This window comes from Anomaloglossus baeobatrachus, chromosome 1, assembly GCF_048569485.1.
Source record: "Anomaloglossus baeobatrachus isolate aAnoBae1 chromosome 1, aAnoBae1.hap1, whole genome shotgun sequence".
Taxonomy (NCBI): domain Eukaryota; kingdom Metazoa; phylum Chordata; class Amphibia; order Anura; family Aromobatidae; genus Anomaloglossus; species Anomaloglossus baeobatrachus.
In genome coordinates, this window is record NC_134353.1 from 515,824,748 (window position 1) to 515,836,107 (window position 11,360).

The following is an 11,360-nucleotide window of genomic DNA, read 5'->3' on the forward strand; positions in this document are numbered from 1 at the left end:
GTCAAACATCCTTTGAATATTTTGCTAAGTCTAGAGATAAGAAATGAAAAGCCTGTAACACTGGATATTCCCTGATGCTGCACTACATGCTGGCCTCCATGTTATACTGCTTTGCACTCTGATCAGGAGCATGTTACCGCAATATGACTGACGTCAATGTTGTCAACCTCAACCTATGCTGATAAACAGATGTAATATTCTGCCCACTCTTTACACTTAACATGCCTCCCGTTGAAGCGATCTGGCGAAACGTACATCGGGGTAAGCGGCTTAGCAGCATGATTTTTGTTTAAATGATCCAGGTAACATACTGTGTGTGATGGGTGGTATTGGTTGGACATTTGATCTACTCGGCGCCTGACTGACACTATTGTGTCTCCTACCGGTGGGAGCTTGTCAGCGGCGGCCGATAGATCAGTATTTGCTATTTACCATATAATTAGTCCATTGACTAATACCATCATTCCTCCAGTTTGATGATTTATTGAGTGTTCTAATGGGCATTAGGATATTTGCTATATGGAGCAGAATAAAATTGATTGAATAGCCCTATTTATATATATATAATCAATGAGGAGGTGGTATTGTAGAGTGTGTGCACAGCACTAGTCACTTTAACCAATTGTGATATTTATGTGCAATATACTATTTGCTGCTATTTCGTGTTTTGTTGCTGTATACATCCCTTTTATTGTGTGTTGAGTTTTAAATTTATTGAATAAAGATTATTTATCACTTGGGACATTTGTGCTCCTTTTTGAAGAAATGCCATAAATACATTTTTTCAGACTTTGATACTGTTATGAAATGGGAGTGTCCTCTCATAAAGAGACCGCTTTTGTGTTAAAATCTAATATTGTCTCTTATGTGTCTGTTTTATATATTCTTTATCATCTGTATCTTTATATATTTCTGTTTATCAAAACTCTTTTCATGCCAGTCTATAAAAATTAAAGATTACTATTGTCAATAATTACTGTATGTTTCGGATTATAATAAGACACACTTTTCATCCCAAAAATTTGGGAGGAAAATGAGGGGTGCATCTTAAAATCCGAATATACAGTAGCTTTACCTGGGGTGCCTGTCTGTGCGGCGATCGGGTGCGTTCAGGCGACCGGGCGCCTGTGACTGCGTACCGGCGGAATCCGGGTGCCTGTGCGCGGGCGGCAGCCAGATGCCTGTGGCTGCATGTGGGCGGCAGCCGGGTGCCTGATGGTGCCGGCTGCCTCTCTGTGCAGGTGGGTGGGCGGCCTGCTGGCTCCACTCTGTGCATGCGGGCGGCTGTACGGCAGGATTTCTAGTGTGTCTGCGGTCCCAGTTTCAAATGATGGCGCCGGGAGTCAGCGCGTGCGCAGATGGAGCTCTTGGATGAGAGCTCCATCTACGCATACACCGCTCCAGGAGCCATCATTTGAACCAGGACCGCAGACACTGGGACACTCACTGCACCGGCCTGCTGCACCACTCACCCGCTGCTGCTACTGCTGCCACCACTGACCCGCCGCACCTGCCGCCATGGACCCGCCGCACCTGCCGCCATGGACACCACTGCACCTGCCGCCACTGACCCACCGCGCCTGCTGCCACTGACCCACCATGCCTGCCAGTGCAACCTCTGCCTCCTGTGAGCCTGCTTCACCACCACTGCTGCCCCCCTCCGGTAAGACAACACCGGAGTATAAAACGGACCCCTTTTTTATTTTTTTACCTTTTTTTTATTTCTAAATTTGGGGTGCGTCTTATAATCCGGTGCATCTTATAAAGCGAACAACACGGTATGTGACATTTTATACCAACAGTCCTCAGAAACACGGCATGACGCTCTCAAAAGTGGATTCACTTAAAATCTAAGCATGATTAGGACATTTATCACCTATTTACAGGATAACTTAATAATATCTGACCACTGGGGCAGATCCCTTGAAATTGGGTTGCAAAACATCTATTTATCTACACTGCATGATCTCAGTTAGATGAAGTGATTGTGTGTGTGTGTGTGTGTGTGTGTGTGTGTGTGTGTGTGTGTGTGTGTGTGTGTGTGTGTGTGTATGCAATGGAGGCCATTTATGCAACCTGCTGCTCCAATCAATGTCTTTATGGCTTGTTGAATAATTGAAGAGGAAGAGTGTCTTTCGGTCTTGATGAACCATCCAGGAGGAAGAGAGAGCTCTGTATCCCTCCTGTAGTGATTGCTAGATGTCCCAGCTCTGGAGTCACCAATGACCAAACATTTTATCCTTTCTGCACAATCCTTTGTAAGAGCATTCAAGTTACCAATTTGCTGTATTTCCTATCATTAGTCTTTTTTGTAATAAATATATACGGCTCTTTGTGACTGATTCCTTGAAGACAATGGCAGTCCAGGTTCTTCCTCTTTCTTAACCTTTCTTCAGGATTAAGCAGCCTTTGGGTCAATCAAGTGTTTCCACAAATGTACATGCTGAAGATTGAGTGTGATTGTTACAAAAACCATAGTTTTATCATGACAAATAAAACCAGCACAGAGAGCAGGGTAATACTCTGTGTTTCCCCAAAAATAAAACAGGGTCATATGTTGCTTTTTCCTCCAAAAAATGAGCTAGGGCTTATTTTCAGGGAATGTCTTATTTTTTTCAATGAACAACAATCAACATTTATTCTTGATTAAAAAAATCAACATTTATTCAAATATAATGATATTGCATTCTGGAACATCAACATAACTCTCCAAACCCTGTGTGTAATATGTGTCTATCTATCTATCTATCTATCTATCTATCTATCTATCTATCTATCTATCTATCTATCTATCTATATATCTAGCTATTCACATACGGCACAAACATACCTGCCTGTCTCCTCTTCATCTTTAGATTCCTGCAATTAAGAGACCTTTTGGTGACAACCTAGTCACATAATATGATGTCCCAAAGGTCCTAAAGCAGTGTTATCATCAGGATATAAATGCTGGGGGCCCTAGAAGAATGGGAGCCTGTGATATTGCTCAGTTTGCTTTGCTTTCCTCCTAATGCCAGTCCTACATACCGGCCTGTCTCATGTTCAGCTATTTTAGGCTTTTGTAATTAACAGACCTTGGATTGCATCATGTCACATGACTGTGAAGTCATCAAAGGTCCATAAACAATCGTAACCTTGGAATACAACTGCTGGGGTCCCTAAGAGAGTGGGGGCCCTGAGAAATTGCGAAGTTTTATTCCCTATAATGCTGGCCCTGAGTGTAACAAGAGCTTATTTTTGGAGTAGGGTTATATTATAGTCCAAAATCCTGTAAAAGCATGCTAGGGTATATTTTTGGGGTAGGTTTTGTTGTCGGGGAAACACGGTAGTACAAGTTCAGCTTACTATTACAAACAAGTCTAACCAATTGTATTATGATGATACTGGTTGGTAATTCATTTTAAATAATACATGAATCATTGGGGATGAAGAAATTTTTTAGGGCAGACACATACACAGACTAAAAATGAACACATCTGAATTTAATTTGACTTCACCAAACTGCCCAGATTTTCCCATGCAGCTTGATTCACAGCAAATTTATTCCCAGATAAATTAATGTCTTCTATTATACTATGAGGTCTCTTTACTGCAAAGCATAATAAATGTAAAATGTAAAAAACAAACAAAAAATACATATTCACCTCACTACTGTGTTGTCTGGCCCCTCCTCTGCTTGTTGCTCACTGTCCGGTCCACAGAAGCGCCTCTTGTTTACTAAGTCACAAGCCACATCTCCTGACCTGTTCACTCTAGACTGTGACTTCCAAGTCTTGGAAGTCACGGACTGTTGCATGTCAATACATCGTGGACTTGCAATGCGCAATGACATCTGAGGCCGTTCATGGCCAGAAGTACAAGTAAACAGGATAGAGACATGATGACAATAAGAGGAAAACTAAGGACCGGTCAGTGGGTAATGAGGAACATTGATCACCTTCTGGTACTACTCTTTCAGCTGTCGCATCTTGAACTTTTTCACTCTAGGCCAGGATTTCCTGTTGTGAGAAGATCTCAGAGACCACTGTGCATTGCATGTCCATGTTGCACCTCATGACATTGGTGAATTGGTAACGGAGGTGCCAGACATGTGGGGAATGAGGTGAGTATCAGTATATTTTTTATATATTTTTTATGGCCTCTATGGTTGAGAAAAATTAAGGCGATTAACATGTGTGAACAATAGGTACTAATGTAGTTGTTGTTTGAAAGTTGCAAAAACGTTAAAACATGTTGTTGCTTTACACCAGTCTGACCTTGACTCTAAAATCAGGAACATGACACATAGTGAAATCATCTTTGTAAATAACCTCTTTTCACTTACTTACTAGTTCATGTGACTTTTTGGCTCCAGCTGTCTTGGGTCAATATGTTGTGCCTATAAATGTCGTTGATATACTGTAGAATTAATTGGAAAAAAAGTCTATTTTGCATGTTTCCTGCTTCACATGTTTTGAACTTTGGAAAATAATCTAATCCAACCCAGTTGGTTGCAGCCTATGATACATAAATTGAGGACTGTTAGCAATAATGATTGCTGGCAGTGTTTAATTTCTGTGTCATGGGCTGTATTTCAAAGTTGTAATGGTAAATGGAATCAGACACATATCTAAGTTTCACACACTCAGTGGCGGAACTAGCGTCTGATGGGCCCCGATGCAAAGTGTGATCCTGGGTCCCCAACGGTTTTCTGTGCTGCAATGCATTTCATGCACATCCAGCTGAAACAGGAGCTGAAGTCTGACGCCCTCCCAAACCCTGGCCCGGTCAAAATCCCTGCAACCATTAACTCGTTAAACCATTTCTCACACTACTTCTGAATGGCTGAAAGGCTGCAGTGAAATAGTTGATGTACTATTTTTTGCCGATTCTTCTGATTAATCCTTTAAGAGTAATCATTATTGTCATTTTTCCATGATTCAATAGTACAAAAGAAAATTTTTAACTTGAAATATATCTTATCAGAGAAATCAGTTTCCTTCTCCTCCTGGCTTGATCTTTCACTCTTAATTCAGAGTAAAATCGGTATTCGGTGAAGACACATTTTCCCATTACTGAGATAGGAGATGACATTTGGTGCTCATAAAATGCTTTGGGGAGAAGGATGAGGAAGAAGCAAGAAGCAGACGGACATTCTACTGCAAGTTACATAGAACAGTTTGAGCACCAACTGTCATCTCAGTAGTGAAAAAATGTTTTCACTGAAGACAAATTTTATCTGTGAATTGAACATTTTAAGAATGAATGGCCAGTCCAGGAGGAGAAAGAAGAAGGTTCCAAATGTTCCTGTTTGCTATTGATGTATGAAGAATAAATAAATAAAAGGATGGTTACTCTTTAATCTTTTTATTGGGTCCCAAAACACTCACTAGATGACCTGTATTACAACATCTCATTAATATCCTAGGGAGAAAGATATCTGCTATAAATGACCCTCATACTACATAAATATGAGGGAAGCCATAATAACCATCATAGAAACGGCTAATGATTCTTTGGTGCTCAGTAAAATTAATACATCTGCTCTCATTAATGAGAATTAAATAATATGGTATCATAATTCCTATGACAGGGGGTTGTATGGTTGTATACACTTGTATGTTTTATGAGAGCCCATTACATTGGAATGATGGGAAGCACAATGCATTTCCTATTTTACACTATTGGCACCTGTTTTCTAACCACTTTCCTTAAGCATCATGCATCTGGTTTGTTGAGAAGAATGAAAGCACACGCTGTAGATAAAACTTAATTAGCCATCACCAGCCAGATGAAATCAATTCCTCTAGCATCGTATAAAACCCTTCTGGACAAGTGCTGGGAAAAAGCCTGATTTATCAGGGACTCTTCATAAACTTTCTTCTATATTACATCACAAAGCAAGTAAATGCCAGGACAGGTTTTTGGATATTTAACAATTTAATAACTAGACTAATTTAATTCATGAGATCAATCTGATAATGCAAAATGTATCCTTATATACTGTATATATCTATATGTATACAGTATGTGTGTGTGTGTGTGTGTGGAGTGAGTGTGTGTGTATGTGTGTGTGTGTGTGGTGTGTGTGGTGTGTGGTGTGTGGTGTGTGTGTGTGGTGTGTATGTGTGTGTGTGTTGTGTGTTGTGTGTGTGGTGTGTGTGTGTGTGTGTGTCATGTGTGTGGTGTGTGTGTGTGTGTGTGTGTGTGTGTGTGGTGTGTGTGTGTGTATGTGTGTGTGTGTGTGTGTGTGTGCTGTGTGTGTGTGGTGTGTGTGTGTGTGTGTGGTGTGTGTGTGTGTTTGTGTGTGGTGTGTTGTGCTTGTTTGGTGTGTGTGTGTATGTGTGTGTGTGTACACACATACAGGTAACACTTGCACACTTCTGAATCATGGTAATACAAGTGTTACACTTAGCATTTAAAATTAAACAATTGGAATAAAAGGAAACTTTGAAATGTAAATCATATATCTGGACACAAATACAATGTGACAGAAGGCACTGTAAAAAACATAGATCATCACACTATCGTCTATCCACCTGACAAGACAGAGCCTGGTTAGCACTAGACACCACTAACTAAATCTCCACATAACTGTCAGATAATACATAGATCTATCCATAGTGTTCAATGTAGCACTTGCACATAGCCCAGATAGGTGTAAAGTATGTACACATCACACTTCACACAAACATACAGGCATGCACAGACACTACAACAGACACATACATGTACACATGCCACACACACACAGGCACGCATACATATACACACAACTCACACAAAAACACATACATGTACACAAATCACACACAAATACACACACATACACACCACACCTCACACAAGCACATACATACATGCATACACAGACACCACACATGCATGCACACACAAACCACATACACACATGCACGCACACAGGCAGACACAACACACACATGTACACGCATACACGCACAGATGTACATGCACACACACACACACACACCTTTAAGTGCCATGAGTTCAGTAATGCATTGACTATTACCTAGCTCAGTAAATGCAACACAAGTTGTGGTTTGTAAAAATAGTGATATAGATTTATGGGAATAAGAAGATTAATTTGAAATTAACACTTTGCCTAAATTTGCACAGAAGAATACATATTGTAAGCTCAAATAACAGAAGTCAAGTAAAGTTGTCCTTTTAGGCTCGGGAAGGATGCACTTTATTACATTTATTTAGTAGGTGTGTCTAATATTAAGCCAAGAAATATTTGGACCCTTTGATTAAAGCTCTCTTCGGTCATCAGAGCATCTAGAAATATTTACATAGGTTTGTGTCATCACATTACTAAATGTTTCATGGACTACCCCCTATAACCTGGGTAGTGCCTCTTTAAGAATGGTGTTGCTGACCCACAACATCCCATGATTGGACACTACATGTGGAGCTGATAGATGCCAGCTATGTTACAGGGAGTTGCCACTCTGCCCCCTTATTGAGAAGTACTGAGAGTGGACACATAACAAGCCAGGTGCTGGGGGCTCCCTGTGTTACTGAACCACAACATTCCATGACCAGGCACTACATGTGGACGTGATACATGCCAGCTTAGTTACAGGGAGTTACCATGCTGTCACCTTATGGGAAGTACTCATGGCGGACACATAACACCCCAGGTGCTGAGGCTCTCTGTGATGCTGACCCACAACATCCCATGACCAGACACTACATGTGGAGCTAATACATACCAGCTTTGTTACAGGGAGTTGCCACACTGCCTGCTTATTGGGAAGTACTCATGGTGGACACATAACACCCTAGGTTCTGGAAGCTCTCTGTGATGCTGACCCACAACAGCACAGTTACAGAGATCTAGCCTAGTACTGATACATAACAGCCCAAGCCCTGAGAGTTATCTATGGTACTGACTGCAGACACACCACAGCCCTGGTAACTGGGAGCAATCCTAGGGCTGACACCCATCTGTCACATTACAGGGAGCTATCTATGGTACTGACTGCCGACACACCACAGCCCTGGTTACTGGGAGCAATCCTGAGGCTGACACCCATCTGTCACATTACTGTGAGCTATCTCTGGTGCTGACTGCAGACACATCACAGCCCTGTTGACTGAGGACAATCCTGGTGCTGACACCCATCTGTCACATTCCAGGGAGGTATTTGTGGTGCTAGTGAGCTCCAGTTTGTAAAGTACAATCAACAATTGCATTTACCTAGAACACTGTTGTGCCATGACTAGTTATATACCAATTAGTAAACTTTATCTTACAGCACATAAAACTTGTTTCCTTACCTCCGTTTTTCGTGTAAATTCACTTTTCACAATACTAACGACTGGAATCTGAAGTATTGAAGAGATAAACTCCAATTCCAAAATCTCGCCTTTATTCTGGGGAAATGCAATAATAGCAGTGACTCCCTGAACCACGACTGTGTGGCATACACTCTGAAGAAAGGACACTGGATCACTACTCCAAGAAGAACTGGAGGATGAAATTGGTAATATAGGTAGGTCTCCCAGCCCAGCTTCTATAGCCATCACCACTTCCAAGGATAGATTATATGGTAAAAGGCCTGGCACCCTATTAAGGTTATCCACTGCCAAAAGTAGTGCATCCCTGGGAAACAGCAGCTCATCTCCACCTCTGAAGCCAATAGAACTCCTTGGACCATGACTGGACTTTCTTTCCAAAGTGGTGGCACCCAGTTCATGTTTGCCTGCTTCCCTCAACCTGCTCTGCCGCTCCATGCCATCAGTCTCATCAGCATCTTGTTCACGACCTGGAACTATTTTCTGGAGCCCAGTGTCATTCTCAGGCCAAGTGCGTGTGTATGGCACTGTAATCCCCCTTGTTCTCCAGGGCTGAAGCTGGACAGCCCCAATCCGTACTGTGTGCCCAATTCTCTTGAGGATTTGGCAGGGCTGAGGATGCGAGGAAGATCCTGGTACTCTGGCTAGGACCAGAGCACAGGGGATTAGCAGGCAGACCCTGCTCAGCACTAGGCACCACCAACTCAAGCTCCACATAACTGGCAGATGATGCCAAGAAAGGGGAGAATTAGCAGCTGCAGCAGTACAGTCACCACCCAAGTCCTGTGAGACGGAGGAGATGTGTGCCTTAAGATGTGTGATCAGCAGCTGCAGAGCGCACAGGATTCCAGTTGTAGCCTCATTCTCTACATAAAAGTTCTGAGCTGCTCTCTCACTGGACGCTTCTGTGGCTGCAACAAACATGAGCAAAGCAAATCCCAGTGTCTATAGGAAATAAGGACAGCACTTCAGAGTTCATCACATCACACGGATTAGATCACCACGAGAAGAATCGCAGCAGAAGACATATAGAAGGATCCCAAGTGCAACCTGAACAGCAATCCTGATTCATAAAAGGCATTTTCACAACAATTTGTTGTTGTTTTTTCCAGCAAAACCTTAATTTTCTTGGATTAGATGTATACAGCTATTCTTCTTATACACAGGAAAAACTTACATGATGCCTCGAAATTCTGGAGCTATGCTGTGAAGAAATTTATATGTGTCAGCATGTCGTGTTCAGGGGCACCACAATTGCCAAGATTGTCAGCCAATGTTTCGGTTTGTCCAGACCTGGGTCACGACCTTAAATCAAAGCAAACACAGAAGAACCGTAAGTTGAATACATAGGTAAGAACAACTCTATGATCATAAGTGCTGCAATTTAATATATACAGTGACATTGAATGAAACATAAAGAGGTATCAAAACATAAAACACAAAAGTGTCAGAAGAGGGGGAGAAGAGGGAGAGGTATTTAATATATAGCGACATTGAATGAAAGATAAAAAGGTATAAAAACATAAAACACAAAAGTATCAGAAGAGGGGGAGAAAAGGGAGAGGTATTTAATATATAGAGTGACATTGAATGAAATCTAAAAAGATATAAAAACATAAAACACAAAAGTATCAGAAGAGGGGGAGAAAAGGGAGAGGTATTTAATATATAGTGACATTGAATGAAATCTAAAAAGGTATAAAAACATAAAACACAAAAGTAGCAGAAGAGGGGAGAAAAGGGAGAGGTATTTAATATATAGTGACATTGAATGAAATCTAAAAAGGTATAAAAACATAAAACACAAAAGTAGCAGAAGAGGGGAAGAAAAAGGAGAGGGAAGCAGCATGTAGCTTCCTAAACTAACACACAAGAAAGATAGCACTATGCAAAAGGTTAACACAATGCTACGAAAGCCATTGAACTTGTAGAGTTACACTTTTCTGCATAAGGATGCTGCATCGTGACTCCTAGAATATCCGAGCTCATATATGAGAAATGTTTGTAGGCAGAAAACAGCGTAATAAGCAGGGTTAGTACAGCAGAGAGATCCCACTGGTTAGAGCAGACTGTTAGGAGCAGAGTTAGTGTTAGTCACCCTTCTGTACACTAGAGAGCCCCAGCACACCAGGATTGGAGAACGCACAGTCATCAGTAAGTTGTTGGTATTACCTGTTCGGAGGAGAGTGGCGGATGCTCTGGACAGAGGCTGGCAGCACACTGCTGCTGTCAGTGAGGTGGAGGCAGCGCAGACAAGAAAGAGGCGTCATCCACAAGGGTCACATGCACTGTGCAGAGCTGATTAACTCTTAGGTTACTCACTGGAGAGGAAGAAAGCTGAAGAAAACACGGAATCATGTAGAATAGAAGAGCTTGGCTTTAAGAACCTAGCGTGTAGGTCTAGAGTCTCACTCTAAGCAGGAGCCGATTAGAGGAGAGTTGTAGGAAGATTACACAGAACAAGTAATCTCATGAATGATACCTCTATATAAGCACGTCTGTAAAAGAAACAGATGCAGTATAGGAATAGTACATTGTTTTCAAATGTCAAACTCACAATGAATTCTTATAGGATTCAATGAATGCAGAATATGAAAAAAATAGCTGTCACATACATTGAGCGAATCGATTGTTGTCACTAGAATCCAGCGACTCTCTAGAATTTCGATATGAACAGATTCGCTCAATACAGGGGGGAATTTGATCTGTATCAAAATAATTTAATGCAAATTGAATCGCCCAGGATGGGGTTAAAAAATATTTTAACCATACCTCTCTCCATTCCTGGATCCGCTTCCACAAGCCCTTTGATCAACTCTTCTATCTTAATTCTTATTTTTATGCTAAGTTTAATCCACTCACTTTTATCTTTATTCATGGTACAACCAGGTCTTTCATTTACTAGGTCCAAAGTCATCAGATGGGGCATGATGCACATCAAGAGGATGCTTAGTGAAATTAGGATTAGGCTAGCTTTTAAAAAGGTAGAAGACAGGTGAGTTGACTGGTGGTACATTTTTAGCACTGCAGTCTACAAAGAGTAGATGGGAGATGCACAA

The 11,360-nt window shown here is 41.5% G+C and overlaps 1 protein-coding gene across 2 annotated transcripts in view; it reads right to left on the reverse strand.

The window, feature by feature from the left end:
- GRIN3A (glutamate ionotropic receptor NMDA type subunit 3A) overlaps positions 1–10,547 on the reverse strand; it is an 813,333-nt gene extending 802,786 nt beyond the window's left edge. The window contains exons 1-2 of one of the 2 annotated variants that reach the window (XM_075316157.1): positions 10,474–10,547; positions 8,284–9,606 (exon numbers count right to left, since the gene is read on the reverse strand). In XM_075316157.1, coding sequence (XP_075172272.1) covers positions 8,284–9,225 — 942 coding nt within the window. In that variant the 5' untranslated portion in view covers positions 9,226–9,606; positions 10,474–10,547. Of the gene's footprint in view, positions 1–8,283; positions 9,607–10,238; positions 10,260–10,473 lie in introns of those variants that run through there. The other variant, XM_075316160.1, reaches the window with a different exon arrangement.
- Between the last annotated feature and the right edge of the window lie 813 nt (positions 10,548–11,360).